Source organism: Bos indicus x Bos taurus, chromosome 2 (genome assembly GCF_003369695.1).
Source record: "Bos indicus x Bos taurus breed Angus x Brahman F1 hybrid chromosome 2, Bos_hybrid_MaternalHap_v2.0, whole genome shotgun sequence".
Taxonomy (NCBI): Eukaryota; Metazoa; Chordata; class Mammalia; order Artiodactyla; family Bovidae; genus Bos; species Bos indicus x Bos taurus.
In genome coordinates this window covers 46,423,312-46,445,567 of record NC_040077.1, presented here as the reverse complement: position 1 = coordinate 46,445,567, position 22,256 = coordinate 46,423,312, and the positions used below count along the sequence as shown (strand labels likewise).

Here is a 22,256-nt window from a genome sequence, read left to right as displayed (position 1 = left end):
TCTGAAGTGTTTATATTACATTTTCCATCAATAATAAGTTATAATTACACTGTATCTTTGCGATTTGGTATCTTAATTTTAGCCATTCTGAGGACCTGCAGTGATGTGATGTTGTGGATTTAATTTGCATTTCTGAGGATTAATGAAGCAGAGCACCTTTTCATGTTTATTAGTCACTTGGGTTACTTTCTTTGTAGATGTTTGTCTTTTTTCTGTTGGGTTTTTTGAGGATTTTACATGTTCTTTATATATATTTTGGAAACAAATCTCTTGTTGGATATATATCTGGATTGATGAAGATACACACATATATATACACACACACAGACATATCTTAATTCTCTTGGTTGCCTTCTCCTTTAAGGTGATGTCTTTTGATGAACTAAAAAGTTCTTAATCCTAATGTTTTCTTCCCTTGTATGGTCAGTGTTGTGTCCTGTTTTTTAAAAAAATCCTTACCTACCGCAAAGTGACAAAGATCTATTTTCCCCTAAAACTTTGTCTAGTCTTTCACATTTAGATTTGCAACTCATTTGGAAGCCATTTTTGTATAGTGTATGGTAAAAGCAAAAAATACATTCTTTCCTATATAATATCCAACTGACCCAGCAATAGGTATTGAAAAGATGATTCTTTTCTTACTGTACTGCAGTGTCACCTTTGTCATAAATCAAGTAACCACTAACACGCAGGTCAATTTCTTGGACTTTTTTTCCTCTTCATTGGTTTGTCCATCCTTGTGTCAATATCACTGTCTTAATTACTGTAGCTTTATAGTAGCAACATTAAGTGATTATAGCTTCCAATAATATGATCAGAAGGCAAATGCTCAAAGCCTGAATTTGAATCTTCTGAATAACTAAATTACGACTCTCATATATCCTACTGACACAAAAAAAGGAGGGAAAAGAATACTTATAAAAAAGTTTAAAATCTCCTGGGTAGTTATGAGATGAGAATGAAGATCATTACTGCATTTTTAGTGTGATGTTTATTAGGGAACTGGATGCCTACTTTTCAAGTATGGGAAGAAGACAACAAAAAAATACAAAAGAACAAGTAGTAAATCTAAAATGGCACGGTATAAACCAAGTGCTCAACAAAGGAAGGGAAAGACAGGGTGGAGCAGTTAGCAAAGCCTTGGTAGAGGAAGAATCCATGAATTTGAACCCAAACAGGTCACTCTTAATGCAGAACATTAGAGACTTCATTTTTGTTTCCTGTATCTCCTTAATGCATTAAGTCCATGATCATATCCTGCTGTTACTTCCTTAAATGTTTCTTCAATCTCTATAGTTTTCAAAACAGACTTACGGTTTGAATCTTGACTATACATCTGAATCATCTGGGAAACTTTTAAAAAATGATGATGCTCAAGCCTCTCCACACTAACAGAACCATCTGTGAGTGTGGGGGTCAAATCATCAGTGTGTTTAAACGCACTCCCACCTGATTCAAATGTAAAGCTGAAGCTGAGGACTGCTGAGTTAGTAGGTATGTTCAATCAGTGGTTCTCAACTGTGGATAGGATACTGTCACATAAAACAAAGGACATGTTGGTTAAATTTTTTTCAGGAAAAAAAAAAAAAAGTGACCTTAGGGGAAACTTGGCCACTTTTAGAGAAATTTTTGTCATGACCAGGGGTTGCTACTGGCATCTAGAGGATGGAGGCCAAGGATGCTGCTGAACATCCTATAACACACATGGACAGGACAAACAATTATCTGGTTCAAAATGTCAATAGCGCTGAAGTAGATAAATTCTGCTTTGGAGTAAGAGAACCAGTCCTAAGAAGAGGAAATAGAGTCTGGAACTAAAAGCAGAACTTTGTTCAAATGTAAGGATTATATTGAGGGTTCAAGTGACAGAAGCCCAAGAAATGAGTTTTAAACCTGAAGTTAGAGAACTACTGTGTAAAGTGTAAGATCTGTAATTGAATTTTTAGATACATTTCAGTAAATTTGCAAAGAAATTCAGAGCATGCAGAGTTCAAGGGAGTGAACTCAGAAGTTTATCTATGAAATGTGGCAGCAGTATTAGTTAACCTGAAGTCAAATCCCGCAACTCTTTGATATTTTTAATCGCTTAATAAACTTCTTGATAGTATGAAGAGTCTCTCTATACGTATGTAAGTCACAGCCAAATTCCAGCACTGGGTCCTAACACTAGCTTGTGTAATCTGATAAATGTTCCTGTTTTTTCATTCTATTATAAAAGGATAGAGGTGGGTCAGGTGATCTGAAAGAGCCCTTTCAGCATTTATCTTCTATAAATTCTTCTCAAAATGCAAATTTCACAACAAAAACATATTTTCAGTGATAGGTCTAAAATCAATTTCAATGGCTCAGTCTTACTTTAAAAGGTAGCAAACTTCTGTTTAAGACAATAAATTTTACCAGTTCTTCCTTTACAGGGTCCTAATCAAACGAATGTGATGAAACTGATAACCTGCAATATTTTCTTACTGCAGTACATAAAAGTTAAACTATTTTCTACTAGGATTAGTAAGAATCCCTTGGATTATATATCCCCAAACTAAATCTGCTTAAAACATTTCAAGGAATATAAAATTTTAACTGGCAGTTACCGCTTCTTAAAAGTTTTGTTTTTGCAAATCCTGTTACAAATCAAGATGAGAAAAGGAGCCCCACCACTCTTTACCCTACCCCTGATATAATCCAGTACACAGCCACAGCCATCAATAGGAAGTATGCTTTTCAACCAGTGATGGCATTTCAAAACTGTTAAAGCAGAGGGTGAAATTTCAAGGAACATGGCTTAAAGAATGGTGCAAGGTCAGAAATGCCTGAATAAGCAATACGCACACTGAAATGAGTGGTGAAAGGCAGTGGACCAAATAATTCTTTTTGTGGGAGACGTCCTTTGCATTGTAGGTATTTAGTAACATCTATGGCCTGTACCTACCGGATGCCTATAGCACTCACCCACTGCAAGCTGTAACAATCAAGAACTCTCTCAACATTGCCAAATTTCCCCTGGGGGCAAAACTGTCCCAATTTACTATGCAAATGCTATGCAAACAGGCAATCTATAATTATGCACAGTAAGGAGGAATCTCACATTGCTGAGTGAAGGAAGCCAGAGTGAACATGGTATATATGATTTCATATATATATTAAGCATCAAAACAGAAAATCAACTTATACTGTACGAAATCAGGATAGTGGTTGTTTGTACGAGGGATAAGGGGAGGAAGTGCCTGAAAAGGAACAGGATGAGCCTCTGAGGTGCCAGTAATGTTCTGTATTGATCTAAGTCCTCCTTACATAGATGAAAATTTATTGAGCATTTATACTTAACAAAGTTTTGTTTTTTTTCCCCCCAAAACACTATGGGAGTCACTACTTTATCTTCTTTGTAACGAATGAGAACATTGTAGGTCTTACTCTGTGAATAAGCAAAACTCATTATCAGGCTACATATTAATTAAGCAAAGAATTTTAAATAAAGTTATAAACTAAAGTTGGTCATCTTCATGTGTTCATTTAAAACAGGCATTTAATTTAAAAAAATACAGAAAAATCCATTTCAAATAATTCATTTGGCAGAAGTTATTTGTTCTCCTGAGATTTATTTCTATTCCTATTGACAAAAAAACAAATCAAAGATGAATCTGAGTTTACTACTACTACTAAGTCACTTCAGTTGTGTCTGACTCTGTGCGACCCCATAGACGGCATCCCACCAGGCTCCCCCGTCCCTGGGATTCTCCAGGCAAGAACACTGGAGTGGGTTGCCATTTCCTTCTCCAATGCATGAAAGTGAAAAGTGAAAGTGAAGTTGCTCAGTTGTATCCAACCCTCAGTGACCCCATGGACTGCAGCCTATCAGGCTCCTCCGTCCATGGGATTTTCCAGGCAAGAGTACTGGAGTGGGGTGCCATTGCCTTCTCCAATTCTGAGTTTAAAATGTTGTAAAAACAAGTTCTGTCTGCCATGAGGCATTTCTGTAAACTACTGCAGTTTCTATATGTTGTTAAAATTAGAGAAATAGACTTAGCAGCTGAGTCATAGTTTTGTCTGAGAATAAAACACTTATCTGTCTCGCCAAGGAGTTAAGAATTACTTTTTACTATTATATAAAGTTGAGATTCAAATTCTTTTATATGTAAACATGTAGTATTATTCTTATTCTTTTTCTGCACATACATTTCAAAGTAATACTCAGACTGGTACCAGGACACTTGACAAGTAATAAAGAAAAAAAAAATTTTTTTAAGTTAAATCTACACTGAATCCAGAATTCTCAACTGCATTTATTTAAAAAAGAAAAAAACTTTAAGAACTGTATTTTAAAAAGACTGCAAAAAAAAAAAACAAAACACATATGATCACAGCCAAATGTATGATTTATTTTTGGAGAGGTATAATTAAAAGTGAGGTTTTTCCAATTAAGGGAAGAAGTAACAATATGAGATCATACCCTGGTTACATGTTAATTATCACATTTTGTACAATGTGGATGTGCTCAACATGTATTTAATGATAGTATGAGTATTTGAAATTTAAAAATTGTAAACCCTTGCCAATATTGTAATCCATAATGTTGAAATAAATACCTACAACGGAGTAGGAAGCCTTTGACAATGCTTGTGGATCATCCCAAATGTTACAAGCATAAGATCAAATTAATTGACCCTACTGCTAGTTTCCACTTAATTTCTTCATAATATGGCTGTCTGGTGTAGCATTAGTGAAGATACTCCCTACAACCACATGGGTACCCCAGAGACTGTGACGAATCACTTTACAGCAGCCAAGATCATCAACAGAAAATCCTAAATGTCGATAGCGTTCATCTGTCTCAAAAAGAGTGTTGTTTGTATATGGTCCAAAAAACTGGAAGAAATAAAAAATGATGTCATATTTTTATTAACAAGAAAGATAATGGAGTAATAATTTTTATGTAAACATGAACACAGATCTGTATAAATACTGCAAATATTTAAAAGGTCAAATAAGAAATAAAAGGGTCACATGTAACACCTAACTGCCCTAAAACCTCTCCCCTCAATACCTGTGTACTATGGAAATGTGAAATGAATGATCTAGCAGACTGCACGTTATCTAGAACCAAACGTATAACTTCACATGACCTTTAGAGATGAAATAAGTCTTAGGCAATCATATGGTTCACCTTTGTAGTTTTTAAGATAAGAAAACTATAGCCCAGGGTATTTTTCATTTCTAGTACTCACTAAATCTTAACCTCAAGAAGAAACAATATATATTTCTATCTTAAGATTAAAATAAATTTTATTACTATTTGTAACTGAAAGACATACACAGAATTTAAAATGTGACATAGTGGCTCATTATTTTTTTTAAAGTATAGCTTTATAAATGTTGATTTCCAAAAAGTTACTTTTAAATATTTCTTTACCATCCAAATTTTCTTAATTCTAAAAATAACTTTCTTCCTTAATGAAACTACTGAATGCTAATTTTTAACTAACAGTAAGCACACTAATTCAATGTAATTTGAATAATGTCTATTAGTAAGGATGGAAAAAATAAATTTTGAAATTATTTTTAATAAAAAAATTTAAAGTGATGGAGAAGTTTAACCAGGAGTGACAGAGGTCCCTCAAAGTTGTGAATTCAATTGATTCGTGGTACTTCTGTGCATAAAATTGTGAAGTTTTCAAGAAGTCCTAAATGATTTATTTTTACCTAGGCTATAATTATAGAAAAATAATTCCTACTTCAAATTACATAATCTGGCTTTCAAAATGTATTTAATTACTCACTGCCAAACCAGATGATGGGTCAATAAAGTCAGCCCAATAGCCTTCAGCTCGGAGGGCATAGCAAATTTCCTTAGCACCGCTGATGAACTGCATAGAAAAAGACACAAATACTATGCTCAAGATAGCATCACTACAGACTGTTTTATTTTTCAGTAAATTTTTAAAATAAATATCTTTTGCCTCAGATAGAGAATACAAGATTAATAAAAAATTAAAACTAATGATAAATTAGGACTTATAGCCTTAAGATTATTTTCACCAGTCTAAACGATTAATGTTAATGTAACACTTTGATTTTTTTTAAGTCTAAATTGTACATTTTTTCTTCTAAATTATTTGTTTTAGGAACTATTTCTAATCACTTTTGTGCTATTAACCCCCAAATTTGTCAAGGATTATAAACTACAGTTGCTATTTTATATTACTATGGAAATTTCGAAATAAGGTAAGAAAGGGAAAACAAAACAGTCATAATGAAAAGATCTGAACCATTCATTAATTTGAATGGCAGTTGTTTAAAAACAGGTACTTGTTTGTATGTCCTTCAAAAATACACCTATCCAGTCACATAGTCATGAAATATTTCTGACAAGGCACATGAAAATAAGATAAAAAGGATAGATTGGGTACAGGGCTGGACAGCATACTTACTTTTCACTATATGCTTCTCTATTTTTCTATGTAGTGTATAAATAATACAGACCATGTACATGCATTACCTATTCAAAATCCTGTGATGTTAACTCCTATGATGCAAAGACTAGCTCTACCAGAACTCTAAGCAGTGAAAAAGACAACAAATATTAGAACCAGATTAGAATGTTAAAAAAGGACAGACTGTAAGTGTTTAAAAACAAGGGCACAATTCCACTTCCAGTCTTAATAGAGTAACAGTTATCAAACTTGCCACCTGCTGAAAACTATAAAAATGACTAAAATACATGATGCAACTGTTTTCAGACACTGAACAACAGGCAGACACAAAACTGTAGTCTTCAAGAGAAGGGAAACAAGTAAGGTGATCCCCATATACACTCTAGCCTTCTGTCTGGGGACACTTTCCTGTTGCAGGACAAAGAAGTGGAGCCCAAGCAAAGTGACAGTGTCACTGAGCTGAGGCAGAGGAAGCAACAGGTCTGGACTGCTGAATCATCTGACTTTGTGGGGTAGGGTGCTGGAGAAGAGGCTGATGCACAACAGGGTTTCAAAGCAGGCTGTAGAACAGTCTTTCCTGGTTCAGTGGCCTCATGCTGAGCTGTGCAGACACAGGGTGAGATTCCTTGAGGTCTCGCAGAGTGCCAGCTGCAAGGCTGCAGCTGAATAGTGTTATCAGGGGTCATACAGTGCTGGGGAACATGAATTTCAGGCCCACCCCGAGTGATGAGACCTCACTGAGCATCTCTGGCATTCAGCTGGTTGAAAGTCCAAGCTAAAGTTAGGCACATGGGCCATACTCTAAATAAGGGATGAGGAAGTAATAGTCAGAGGGCCATCAAACTGAGTGGCTGCCTGTTTGTATAAATACAGTTTTGCTGAAATGAAGCCATGCCTATTCATTTATATATTGTCTATGGTTTCTTAGGGATTCCCTGGTGGCTCAGACAGTAAAGCGTCTGCCCGCAATGCAGGAGACCCAGGTTCGATCCCTGGGTCAGGAAGATCCCCTGGAGAAGGAAATGGCAACCCACTCCAGTACTCTTGCCTAGAAAATTCCATGGATGGAGGAGCCTGGTGGGCTACAGACCATGAGGTCGCAAAGAGTTGGACACGACTGAGTGACTTCACTTCACCTTATATGGTTTCTTTAACAATACAAGGGTAAAACTGAGTAGTTGAGAACCTATGACCTAAAAAGCTTAAAAAGCTACCATCTGGCTCCTTAGAAAAAGTTTATTGATCCCTCCTATAGATACACAACCTAAACTAACCTATGTTCTCTAAAAACAGGCGTATCTCATTTTTTGGACTTCATTGTACTTCGCAGATAACGTGGTTTTACAAGTTGAAGGCCTGTGGCAACCCTGTGTCCAGCAAGTCTATTGGTGACATTTTTCCAGTAACATTTGCTCACTTCATGTCTCTGTGTCACATTTTTGTAATTCTCTCAGTATTCCAAACTTTTTCTCTATTATTATATTTATGATGATCTGCAGTCACTGACCTTTACTGATGTTTTACTACTATGACTCATGGAAGGCTAAGATGATGGTCAGCATTTTTTAGCAACAAAGTATTTTAAAATTATGGTATGCATTTTTTAAGACATAATGCTATTACACGTTTAATAGACTACAGTATAACATAAACATAACTTTTATATACACTGGGAAACCAAAATATCCATGTAACTCACTTTATTGCCATATTAGCTTTATTGTGATGGAGCCGAACCAGCAATATCTCCAAGATATGCCTAAACTCTTGTAAACTAATGAAAAAATTTAAAAATACTGTATTCTTTAGGTTATCTATGTAATATTTGCACTTACTGCTGTATTTCATTAATCCTCACAATTCTTAAAAAGCAGGAAAACTGAATATGGTCTAGAAAAGTCATTAAAATTATGTATCAATGTAATAAGACATATACAAAAACTACAAGGTGAACAAAACAACGTATTTAAATGTTTGCAAAGATTAAGAATGCCAAATGACCACAGAAAGAACCAGTTTAAACGTTTATCTTATTCTGCTCATCAGTAGGAAACACTGACATCTGCTGGAAAAAACTAGGATAGATTTAAACCACAAAAGATAAAATATCTACTTGGACAGTAAAGTCATGTGTGATCCTAAAATAATCACTAACATATCTAAAATAGAAAGAGATGTTTTCTTTTCCATAAAAAATAAAATAGCTTTAGTCACTATAAAATTAAAAATCACATGAAAAAGTATAGTGCCATTTCAAAAACCTGAAAATTGGTTATAGAAAACTGAGTTATATCTATACTGGGGTCAGTATCAAGTGAGGCTCAGAATCTTAGACGAATCAAAAAGTAGGACTTACAATGCAATGTACATGTGAGAGCAAACTCTCCAGCATCTAAATGATAGTGATGATAAACTACTCCTGGTCTTAATATATAAGCAGAAAATGTTTACTGAGTTATTGGATATTTAAATTTCAACTCATCAAATTCAGATCTTCTAAAAATCAGAGATAATGTCTTATGCCTCTCTATAACTTCTTTGTTAAGCATGTAATTTGCTCCTGACTTAATTACTACCTGGAATTTATTAGCAAAGCTATATTTGGGACATTTAAGTGTGAAGTCATTATCATAAAATACTTTGTTAAGTATGTAAACAATATTTTTGTAAGTTGTGAGAACCATACATCCAACACTAAAGAAAACATTAAAAAACTCCCAATATTATTCTGCATGTAAATTAGTAAAGAGAATTTTTTCAACTGTAGTTAAGTAAGCTAATCTTAACTTGTCATACATACAAAGGAATCAAACTCATATAATTTCTAAATATGAGATTTTAAGTTACCACTTATTTCTCAGGTTGATAAAAATGAAAAATAATGCTAATATCCAGGGTAAGAGTAACAGCCTATATACTAGGATGATCTTTTTGGTGGACAAATTGACAGTATATATTATAACTTAAATATATCCCTTGATTTAGCAATTCCCTATTTAGGAATATGTAAATATGGGCATAAAAATAAATGTACAAATATATTCACTGCCTATAAAAGCAAAAGTTTGATTTTCAACTTACAAAAGGCTAAAAATTTTTTTAATAATTTAAAAAATTTATGGTTTGCCCATGTAATCTAATATTATACAGATTTTACAAAGAATGAAACATAATCTATGTGAAATGTGAAGGAAAGGTGTCAAAACATATTTTCTAGTTAAAAGCAATGGATGGGAAAAATGTGGGTATGTACAACTATTATATTATTATTGTACTGTACACTGTTTACACTATGAAGAAGAATTAGGTAATTTTCACTTTTTACTTGACATGCTTAAGAGACAGAAAGAGACATGGAGGGAGAGAACAGGATAAGAGAGGAGACAGGGATGGGTATGAAGAGTTAATTTTACATTTTTGTTGTTTACTGCATTTCCAAACTTCCTAAGATAGACATAAATTAAAAAAAAAAAAACTGAGGAAGTACTGGACAGAATATAAATTTTTCAGATACTAAAACAAACAAACATAAAAAACCCTGGCATTTTTATTTTCAGAAAACATGTACATTTTTTAAATACTGACATACATTAGGAGAGAACTAATAATAGTAAGAAAAGACAGCCGTCATTTTAAAACAGTGTTTACTGTTGTTTAAATAAGATTATAAAACTAAACAGTCAGCAGTTGAAAGAATTACCTTTTCTAAGAGCACTTCTCTTTCATTTTCTACCTCCTCACTCCAAACAGTCATATCATTCTTAGTTTTCTGTGTTACGGTCAGAATCATTAGTTTGTTGGTGGCTACTTCTGGAAACAGTGATTCAAAATCTATAAATAAGAATAAAATTCCAGGAAAAAATTATTTGTTTTTTTTTTTGAAAAAAGAAACAGTGCATAAAACACTTTAGAAAAATGATGATTAAGTCAAATCATTATGGTACCAAGTTAGGTTTATAAATGCATATTGTTTTTTAAAACGATGAACTAAATTTAGTTTTGGTTTACTTCTGTTCTTTTTGGATGAACCAAAAATATACTGCCAACAATTCCAAAGAGTAAGTTGGGTTACATGTTGTTAATCTTGGAATTAAAAAAAAGTTTATTATTAAGATTTTCCTCAGTAATCACCTGGGAGTAGGATGACTTTAGGGAAAAAGTTAGTGAAAATTCGACTAATCCTGTCTAATGGCAGCATGAGGTCAGATGTCAGGGGACATCTGCTAGTCTTTTCCTTGGCCAGGCAATCATCATTTCCAGTGAGACATGTTAAGGAGTACATTTTTCAACATTTAAATTAGTGACATAATCTGACACACACTAGTGTAAAAATGAATAAAGCACAACACACCTCTTCGCAGTAACTCTGGACATGTTTGGATTGCACATTCTACTTTGGCACTTTCAAAGTAAGTTTCTGCACTGTTAATTTCTTGTTCAACAGGTGCATCATTACCCTTTAGGGGAGTAAGAAATATAGATAAACAAAATCTGGAGTTCAAATAAAATATCCTGCCCGTATATATATAAACCTGTTTGTAACAACATAGAAAGCTTTTTGAATAATCTTAACCTAGCTGGTGATCAGGTAATAATCAGTGTATTCTTACATATTCAAACTTTTCTCTATGATGAATGTAATTTGAGAATTTTTTTAAAATGTTGAGTTAAAAAAAAAAAAGGAATATATACCTTCTGATATCCTAGACTTAATAGGAGTCGGTTAAAAAAGTTAAAAATGCCATGATTGTATCTTATAATGTTACCTCTTCTGATATTTTGTTATATCTGATTATCCTTTCTTTTGTTCTGTAAAATGGGCATAAGTACACACTATTACAAAACAACATGATTAAATATATAATCTCTCCAACAGGAAAAGCCTAGAGGCTCTTATTCAACTGAAATTTAATGGGTGCCTATTATACATCTGCCATTACAACAGGAGCAGACACTACAATGGTAAAAATCCAGTCTTCACTCTCAGGTATATAAGGGTTAGTAGAAGAAAAACAGCATGAACAAATAAATGCAATCCAATATGAAAAGTGCTACACAGTTGTGAAGGAAGTCTTCTGGAAGTATAAATGGGGAAGAAACTTGCTTTGTTGGGAGAAATCAGGAAAGGTTGAAATCACACTTGAGTTACATGTTAAAATATGTGTCTGACATATAAAAGAATGGACAGAATACAGATTAAGAATCCCAAAGGAAAAAAAAATAGTCTAGCAAGAAATACTAGTGCAAAGGCATGCAATGGTCAAAGAGAACGGTATAATTTTCAAAAAATGAAAAGTATGCTGTGATTACAATGTAGAAGGAATAGGAAATCGTGGGAGGTAAGGTGAGAAAAGGATCAAAACTATGGAAATCCATTTATGCCACATTACAAAATTTTGATTTTGATTTTAAATTAAATAGTATTAATAAATTATCCTTATTTTACATATAAAGAAACAGTCTCAGAAAGGTGAAATAACTTTCTCAAGGTCACGAAACTAATTATCAATAAATAAGAGTTAATCTCTGTATACAGACTTATCCTATCTCCACAGTCCATGCTACTATAATGCATCTAAAAACAGAGGTAAGATAAGGAGGTGCTGAACTCTAATAGTATTAGTGAGAACTAAAGTGACACAAATTTAAGGGCTACTTTCAGAGATGAAAGCAATGTAACTGTCACTATATATGGGGGAATGATGAAAAGAGGAGGCAAGGTTGTCACTGTAATCTTTACTTTAGGGAAGTGCGAGGATGACTAAATCACTTATATGACTGACAACATGGGAATAAAGACATTGAGAGAAAAAAGGACTCATTCAGTGCTAGACGTGTACTAGTCCTAATTTTGGTACTTCTGAGACATCCAGATAAAGATATTTGGCAAGTAATACAGAACCAGCAATGTCAGAAACAGAAAGTTAGGAAATATGAAGACAGAGCCTATGGAGAAAGCTGAGGACTTAAGTGACCAGGGAGCAAGTCAAAGGAAAAATGAAGAACAGACATTTGGGAAATATCATATAACTGGTGGACAGAGGAGCCAAGAAGACTGAGAAGGAATTATCTGAGAGAAAAAGGGGAGGTCAACTGTGTTCCAGTATTAGGTTATTGATATAACCCATAACTGTGAGGGGTTATCACTTTTAATAATATCGTTTTGATCAAAATCTTCACCTGAAACTACACAGAAATATGAAAAATGGTAATGATCAGGGGTTTTGACAAACTCTGAAATGCATGTAACTTCCCATTTGAGTGAACAAGGATGCAATACTAGTTTTAAAAACCGGTTCTAAAAAACTCATAAAAAACCTCTCAGGAACTGTTTTTACAAAACCTATTTAAAAATTCTACTTTTTAGTTTACTATATCTGAAGAATTTTAGAGATCTCAAAATTTTTTTAAGTTTCTAAATGGTTAGAGGAATATAAAGCTAGTTGGAATTTGGTCCATATATAGATTATAATTACTGTTTGTAAAAATGAAAAAAAGAAAATCTAAATTTCCAGTTACAGAAATTAAGTTATTTATGTTTACAATAAATATTTATTTAAAAAGATATTTTGAAGAATTAATTACCTAAGAGACTGCAATGTGAAAAATTATATAGCAAAACTAGGTATAGGACAATACCAAGGTTTTAAAAACTAGACATGCTTTTTCTGTATATAATGGACTTAAACAGATTTTTTTTTAACTTTTTCAATGAAAATAATATGCTTATAGTTATCAGAAATATAGCTTTAATAATTAGAATACAGAATAAATGATACTAACAACATACCTGAAATTCATTCACATATTGTGCCATAACAAACTCATGTCTTTCACTCGATAAAGGTTCTGCTAGAACATCAGGTAAAGTTTTATGAACCTGGCTTTTCTTCTGTGATGCCGTCCCGTTGAGGTGACAGTCAAAACCTATGTTCCCAGGAAGCTGGAATCTCTGATCCTGAGGTCCAAATGGTCCCATAGTTTCATCAGGCCAAACTGTTCGAGAGCCTGAAGAGGAACAACAAAATGAACCATTTTCTCCTTACAACCTAAGTGCACTGGTAGACTGAAAGAATGTGAAAGAATGTTGTTCTTCCAATAAGGTTTTTTTTTTTTTACCTAAACAATAGATCTTTGAAGTTTGCTTTACTGGTTGAATATGTTAGTTGGTTTCATGTTATTTCCAAATCACTAGTTGAAGAAACCAGCTGCCAACTCATAGTTAATTTCCTTATTAGGGAACGGATTCAATAAAGTATTATAATCCATACTATGGAATTCTTTTTTTTCTGGCTTCGCTGTGTGGCTTGTGGGATCTCTGTTCCCCAAAAAGGAACTGAACCCAGACCATGGCAGTGAAAGCCTGGAATCCTAACCATTAGACCATCAGGGAACCTCCGTAGTATGTAATTCTTAACAGTCATTAGTAAATCTCTACATATGGTGAAAGAAGTTCACAGGATAAATGACATTAAAAGAAAAAGCTAAATCCAAGAACAGTATACGTGACATTTATTTTACATGCTTATAGTAATGCTTTAAATACAGAAAAAAAAACAACTTGAAAGTAAAGATACCAGACTTAATAGTGGTTACCCTTGGGGTGTGTTGTGTATGTTAATTGCTCAGTGGTGTTCGATTCTTTGTGACCCCATGGACTGTAGCCCGCTAGGCTTCCCTGTCATGGGATTCTCGAGGCAAGAATACTACAGTGGGTTGCCAGTTCCTTCTCTAGGGTATCTTCCTGACTCAGGGATCGAACTCGGGCCTCCCATCCTGCAGTCAGATTCTTTACCATCTGAGCCACCAGGTAACCCTTGGGGAGGGGCATTCAACTGCTGTTACCTGGTGGCACAAAACATTAATGGACTGGAAAAAATTCTGTACCAACCAAAGTGACATAATGCCCTGTTTACCAGTCACATGCATGAATATGGATTAAATACTTACAGAATACACATTACTTTATTCCTATAAAATTAAAAAAAATCCTAACGTGAAAAATTAAGAAAGATCCAGAAAAAAGTAACTTAGAGAATCAAATGAAGAAATACTCAGAGTAGGAATTTTGTTCAGAGAAAGGAAAGGATGGCTGCAGACTTTAGTTGGCAATAAAAGTATTTATAAATATTCTGCCAGAACTAAGTGACTAAAAATGGTCATGTCATTACGGCTGCCCCTATGTGACGCCCATATCTCTCTTCCATACCTATGACAGACATTACCTATCAATTATGGAACTTTTCCCTGCTGAACCCAGACACTGTCACATAATTCTCAACCCAAACACTCTAGCCCAGCACACATCTCAAACTATTAAGTATTTAAGAATCATCTGAGAACTTCTCAAAATGCAGATTCTGATTTACCAGATCTGAAGTGGGGCTCAAAATTCGTTTCTAACCAGTCCCAGATGATGCTGATGCTACACCATGCCATGCTATACTGGTCTGCAGATCACAGAGTGATAAGGTCTAGATAGCTACCAATGACCGACTGGAGTCAGTTCACAACCTAAAACTTACCAGCTGTTCTGAACAACATGGGTTTTATATATTATTCAGATCTGGGTCTTCAAATAAATACTCAATATTAATATTGGATATGAGCATATTTTCAAATGTTTACTGGTCATTTAGGTTTTCTCTTACAGAAATAGCCTGTTAAAACTCATTTTTGAAATTTTTGTTTGGTTTTCTACTGGGTTTTTTCCTACTGATCTACAAAAATTCTTTATATAGTTCTCCCTAGGTATTCACAAAGCAGTGCTTCCTGGACCCTCATGGATATCAAAATCTGCATATGCTCAAGTCTTTATATAAAAAGGGTATAGTTCAACTGACCTTTGAGCAACTCAAGAGTTAGTTGTTCAAACCCTGCAGTCACAAATCTGAGTATAATTCATAGTCAGTTCTCTGCTTAGTCATCTCCACATCCTCAGAGTCAAGGAACCGAGAACTGTGTAGTACTGTAGTTAGTTATTATTGGAAAAAAACCCTGTGTATAAAACAGATATGCACAGCTCAAACCCATGATGTTCAAGAATGAACTGTATGTGCATATATGTAACCTATGTACATCCTCCTGTATACTTTAAATCATCTCCAGATTACCTATAATACCGAACACAAAGTAAATGATATGTAAATAATTGCTGGCACATGGCAAATTCAAGTTTTGCTATTTGGAACTTTCTGGAATTTCCCACCCCCTCAAATATTTTCAATCTCTGATTGGTTGAATCTGACGATGCAGAACCCATGGACAGGGAGGCCAAGCTGTATATTCACAATACAAACCCTTAACTATTCTGAGTGACAGACCTTTCATTTATGATAGATATATGTTTAGCCTTCAGATCAAGAAAACTGAGGAATACTCAGAGATGGGGTTAGAAAACTGAGGCAAGAAAACTAGGGGAGGCTCTGCATGCCCAAGTGAACTAACATTACACTGTAAGTAATGTACTGAATGAAAAAAGGATTCATGGGCAATCACTTCAGAATACATTAGGTAAAGTTTCTAAGAGCCCTCCCTTAGTATTTTAGTGTGCTTTATAAACCTCTAAGATAGGACTTTGGCATAAAGCAGTTCTCAAAGTTAACTAATTACAGAACTTAAAAAAATTGTTTTTTTTTAGATCTTGAACAATGATTCAGTTTGTGGATAGTTTAGGAATGGCTACTGAAAGCAATGGGAGATATTTGAGGCTTATGATGGAAATGTCATGATTTACAGTATTTTAGAATGATTCATGTGATATAGTGGTGTGCAAGGTGGATAAGAAAAAGCAGACTCATTTAATAAATACTCGTTAGTAAAAAGTGATGGCTACATTTAGGAAATTCAGCAGAGTGGCAAGAAGTAGTAACATAGTTTAATAGGATCCAAAGAAGATTTGTTTCAGGGAAGACTGAGTGTGTCTGAATACAGATTAGAAAAACACTAAAGTTGAAGAAAGTAAGTTGTAGAAACCAGTATTCATTCATTTTTTTTTTTTAAGTATTGTAACTTTCTGGCATAAATATTTAGGCAGAGCTCTGATTTACTTTCAAAGGGATAAACTCAACTTTAGAAGATCAGTAAAACTTCAAGAAGAAATATTTCAGGAAACGTAACAAATGTTATGAAACAATTGTAAGTAAAGAAAAAATAAGTTTCACTTACAGATATCTGGAGGTGCAGTGGCCACATGAGACTCATCAGAACCTGAAGATCCTGCAGTTGAAAAGGCTCTGGGATTGACAACCCTTTTAACTAAAGAGCAAAATCCTGGGAGATAGGAAATCAGTCTGGCTCTGTTACAGAGCACCTAAGAATGACACAAAACCCCAAATTATTCTGGATGTAAATGTTGTACTAACACAGACAATCTCGGGCATATCCTCACATTGCAATGTATCTTTTAAAACCAACACTGATTCTACTGTTATTGAGCACCTGCCATAGAATGAGTATCACACATATTTATAATTTAAAAAATAAACACAAATATTAAAAGAAAAAAAAGTACTAAGTTATTTGGGTAAAAATATATGGCTTTCCTAGCAAGGCCAGAATCAAGAGTGCCATACAGAAAGAACAGGAACTTTGAAAAGTTGCCCTATTCAGCAGCAACACTAAAAAAGTGGCACAGCTAGTAAGATTCTTCTATTCTCAAAATAAAGAACTTTCAAAACCTCTCCTAGAAAAAAAAAATCCTACTTACTTTCACACTCTTCTTTTACTACTATTAGATTGTACTGATTATCTCCTATGCTTTCTTTCTCTTGATTTTATGGCAATGTCCACTTTCCTCCAGTTTAGCAAACATCTTCATGATAACTTTTCTGCTCCTATGTTCCTTTGCTAGACTCAGGTCAGTTACAATATGAATGTGTGGACATCTTTCATGTATAAACTTTAATCAAAATAGCTGAGTCAGAATAACTTAATGCAGGGGTTGGCAAACTATAGCAGGCTGTAGCCTTGTGTCTGTTCTGGTGAATACAGTTCTATTGCAACACTGCCACACACATTTATGTATTGTCTATGGCTGCTTTCATGTCATAATTGCAGAGTTATTTCAGAGACTCTGGCCTACAAAGCCTAAAATATTTGCTACCTGGCCCTTTATATTTAAAAACACTGCTGACTCTTAGATTAGTGGAAAACACGTAAGAACAAATACCATACCATCTGTGAAATTCTACTAAAAGATTCGAACAATTAAGAGATCTTTGAGGTCATAGGAAAAGTTTCATGGGAGGATATACTGGGTTGTGAAGAAACAGAAATTTAGGTACTCATTTCAATGAAGGCCTTTCAGGAAGAAAGGTATGGAGGTTGTTTTCAAAGAGTGACAGGTTCACTGAAGGTGGACATAAAGTAATGCAGTAAAGAACAGGCTTAAAATTTAACTAATGAGCAACTATAAAAGGCTTTATACTTTGTGACACAGACAGTAAAGGGCCTATTACAAAAAGATAATAAATCAGAATTTTAACCTGTAGGCAGGGAGGAAGAGAGTTAACTGATAAAAATAAAGGATGTTTTAAGGACTGTACAACTAAGAGTAGTGGGGAGAAAGGAGTGGGATTAGAGAGGAGGTATGAAAACTAGTTACCAGGAGGCTGAAGAACTCTAGCCAATTGATACTTTGGAATCACTTTTTCCCTTTCATATAGTATTCTGAAATCCAACCTGTGTGTTCTCTGACTGGTCTTTCTACCTCTCTGACAGAATTTCTTACTAATTTTATCTTCCCTTCTCTTATTCCACTTTTCAGTCACACAAAAATACCTACCCAACATTTCCATATTTCTGTCTTTTATACTGCCATAAGATTTCTTCCACTAAAATGCCCTTTTCCTTCTCCTCTTAGGCCGGACAAATTCCAACTCCTTCTTCAAGATCCAGATAAACTGAACCTCCTCCAGATGTCTCCAAAATGCAAGGCCTGTCTCCAGAGCATTCTGTCCACCTGAACATTTAAACATCCTCCCCTGGCCCTACAGTCTCATCATTAGGTTATTACTTAATGTATCATGGGCTTCCCTGGTGGCTCAGAGGTTAAAGCGTCTGCCTCCAATGCGGGAGACCCGGATTTGATCCCTGGGTCGGGAAGATCCCCTGGAGAAGGAAATGGTAACCCACTCCAGTATTCTTGCCTGGAGAATCCCATGGACGGAGAAGCCTGGTAGGCTACAGTCCACGGGGTCGCAAAGAGTCGGACACGACTGAGCGACTTCACCTTCATCTTAATGTATCATATTCAACTACAGGAATACAATTCTGGCTAACTGTTACCATGTTAGTCTTCCTAACACACAACTCTAATTAAATCACCAAAATTTAAAGAATAAAGTCCAAATTACCAAGTGTATCATTCAAAACTCTTTGCTGGTGGTTTAGTTGCTAAGTCGCATCCGATTCTTTGTGACCCCATGGACTGTAGCCCACCAGGCTCCTCTGTTCCCAAGCAAGAATACTTGAGTGGGTTGCCATTTCTTACTCCAGGGGATCTTCCTGACCCAAGGATGGAACCCGAGTTTCCTGCTTGGAAGGAATATTCTGTACCACTGAGCCACCTGGAAAGCCCCAAGACTCTTGTTACTTCATCCCAAATCCACAATCCAACCTTATTTCCCACTCATCTTTTTCACACATCTTACATTCAGGAAGACAGAAATGACTTCTTGATTTCTGAAGGGGGATTGGGGGGGCAGGGGGTGTCTTTGAATATACCTGTTATGGGTGAGATTTAGATAATCTCACCCATCTTTTAAAATTCAAATGCTTCTCTGATTACATGAACCCAAACCCCCTCTTTCCCCTCTCCACAAAGCTTTGAATCTGTATTGTACCTCTGTGTGACTTTTAAAATTAGTTTCTACTCTTACTGTATTAGTTTTCATGTATGTTTTATGACCCCTATGCCACGAGGCGTTTAAGTAGTCACTGGACAGTTACCGTGAATAAATACCTCTGGCCTATGAGAATAATCTCTCGCTCTCATTTTCTAGTATTTGTAAGGTTACTTCCTATACTAAAACTGCTACAAAACCTTCAGTTTACCTACCCAAACAGAAACCGGCTTAAAAATAGATCCTAAGTATTTACAAAAATAATGCCTTTTAAAATTACCGAAAGGATGCTGGCACTGAATTTATTTCTCAAAAGGAATTTGCATAAATAAATAAAAGTATTGAGAAATATGTTTGTTTTCAAACTACCTTTAAGGCATATTGACCGAATTTCACACCCCTTGTTTCCCTTGACATTTTTGATTCATTAAGTACAAGAAACATTATGCCATCAATGCCATTATAATTAAACCCGTCCCTCCATTTCTTAACGAGTTCCCAAAATAATTTATTACTGTACTGCTTCTTAAGAGACTAATTTACTCACATTGGCCATTTCTGGCGGAAAGGGCAGACGGAAATTATCTTCCCTTTTGTAAAGTTATTCCTGGGAAAGGACAAAACAAAACAGGCCGGTGACGGATTAAGCTCTAACAACAGATCACTCGGGTAATGTCCACCATCGCCTACTGGGTGTCCCTTCTTCCGCGACAGGACCAAAGCCCAAGCTGTCCCCGGACCCCAGGAGACCGGAATTCGCCCCCTGCCCCCACAGGGCACAAGTCGCTGCCCACAGGAGGCCTTGCAATTCTCAGCCCGCCCGGTGTGTCTGCGGAAGACAACTCCGACTAGATCCGGGGGAGGAAAGAGGGCCCGTCCACCAGGATGGAGATTTGAGGCTCCAAGTAGGTATTTTAACACCGATCAGGGTTCTAAACAAGCTGTGAGCAAAGGTTCCAGCAAAGATGAAGGTTGAGGAAGCGAAAAAGATCCTAACGACAGACTGACAGGACGACCGGGGACAGCGACAGGGGCCCTGTGAGTATAGGGACAACACAGAGAGCTGTGGCCAAAAGATGGGCAAATCTGGAGGGACTAACGAGGGCGGAAACGGTCCGTACCAGTCGCGGCCGCCACAGCCGCCTCCAGCGCTCCCAGGGCCGTACTCTTCCCGTCTTCAAAATGGCGGCGCGACGGCAGAGGGAGTAGCGCTGACGCTGGCAGTGACCAGACTGAAGAAGTTGCTCTCGAGCGCATGGATGGGAATGATCCTCGAGCCGATGCTGCGCACGCGCACGGGAGGCCCACGTAGCACCGCCCTTTCATTGGATAGTCCACCGCCCTCCCCCCCCCCCCCCCCCCCCCCCCCCCCCCGCCAAGTAGGGGAGGAAAGATGAGGTGTGGATAATGACTTGTGGGATGGAGATGAAGGCTCCAGAGCTGCGTTCGGCACTCATTTAATTTCGATCATTAACTCACCGATGTATTTGAAAGCCTCCTCTTGTCCCAAGACTTTATTGCTCAAAGGAGGTACAGTTTTCTGTTCTTTATATCTATTTTTTTTTAATTTCGAAAATAACTGTTTTTGAGAATAGAGCACTTTTTCCCTTTATGTGCCAGACTTTTAATAGGCGCAATAAATATATATCCCACGACGTATTTATAAGGAGTATATCACTTTTAAAATTTATTTTTAATTGAAGGATAATTGTTTTACAGTATTGTGTTGGTTTCTGCCAAACATCAACATGAATCAGTCATAGTTATACCAATGTCCCCTCCTTCTGGAACCTCTCTCCCACTTGCCTTACCATCCCACCCCTCTGCTGCTGCTGCTGCTAAGTCGCTTCAGTCGTGTCCAACTCTGTACGACCGACCCCACAGACCGCAGCCCACCAGGCTCCGCCATCCCTGGGATTCTCCAGGCAAGAACACTGGAGTGGGTTGCCATTGCCTTCTCCAGGGCATAAAAGTGAAAGTGAAGTCGCTCAGTCGTGTCCGACTCAGCGACCCCATGGACTGCAGCCTACCAGGCTCCTCCGTCCATGGAATTCTCCAGGCAAGAGTACTGGAGTGGGGTGCCATCACCTTCACCGTCCCACCCCTCTAGGTTGTTACAAAGCCAAGGTTTGAGTTCCCTGATTCATACAGCAAATTCCCATTGGCTACTGTTTTACATATGGTAATGTATGCAGATGACACCACCGTCATGACAGAAAGTGAAGAGGAACTCAAAAGCCTCTTGGTGAAAGTAGAGAGTGAAAAAGTTGGCTTAAAGCTCAACATTCAGAAAATGAAGATCATGGCATCTGCTCCCATCACTTCATGGGAAATAGATGGGGAAACAGTGGAAACAGTGTCAGACTTTATTTTTCTGGGCTCCAAAATCACTGCAGATGGTGACTGCAGCCATGAAATTAAAAGACGCTTACTCCTTGGAAGGCAAGTTATGACCAACCTAGATAGCATATTCAAAAACAGAGACATCACTTTGCCAACAAAGGTTCGTCTGGTCAAGGCTATGGTTTTTCCTGTGGTCAGGTATGGATGTGAGAGTTGGACTGTGAAGAAGGCTGAGCGCCGAACAATTGATGCTTTTGAACTGTGGTGTTGGAGAAGACTCTTGAGAGTCGCTTGGACTGCAAGGAGATCCAACCAGTCCATTCTGAAGGAGATCAGCCCTGGGATTTCTTTGGAAGGAATGATGCTAAAGCTGAAACTCCAGTACTTTGGCCACCTCATATGAAGAGTTGACTCATTGGAAAAGACTCTGATGCTGGGAGGGATTGGGGGCAGGGGGAAGAGGGGACAACAGAGGATGAGATGGCTGGATGGCATCACTCACGTCGATGGACGTGAGTCTGAGTGAACTCTCGGAGTTGGTGATGGACAGGGAGGCCTGGCGTGCTGTGATTCATGGGGTCGCAAAGAGTCGGACACGACTGAGCGACTGATCTGATCTGATCTGATCTGAATGTATGTTTCC

General features: G+C 36.5%; 1 protein-coding gene across 1 annotated transcript; it reads right to left on the bottom strand.

Annotated features, from left to right (window-relative positions):
- Positions 1-4,352: 4,352 nt before the first annotated feature.
- On the bottom strand, positions 4,353-20,537 carry MMADHC (metabolism of cobalamin associated D). The gene is made up of 8 exons (XM_027561149.1): positions 20,392-20,537; positions 19,818-19,877; positions 16,593-16,737; positions 13,216-13,433; positions 10,777-10,882; positions 10,126-10,256; positions 5,772-5,858; positions 4,353-4,860 (listed from the first exon to the last, which is right to left on the bottom strand). The coding sequence occupies exons 2-8, from the start codon at positions 19,824-19,826 to the stop codon at positions 4,666-4,668; spliced, it is 891 nt and encodes a 296-aa protein (XP_027416950.1). The 5' UTR covers positions 19,827-19,877; positions 20,392-20,537; the 3' UTR covers positions 4,353-4,665.
- Between the last annotated feature and the right edge of the window lie 1,719 nt (positions 20,538-22,256).

Excerpts from the sequence above, each read along its gene's own strand:
- MMADHC (XM_027561149.1), bottom strand. Across the intron at positions 10,883-13,215 it reads AATATGTGAATGAATTTCAG|GGTAATGATGCACCTGTTGA; the intron begins GTATGTTGTTAG and ends ACTCCCCTAAAG. Across the intron at positions 5,859-10,125 it reads GAGAAGTGCTCTTAGAAAAG|TTCATCAGCGGTGCTAAGGA; the intron begins GTAATTCTTTCA and ends TTTTCTATGCAG.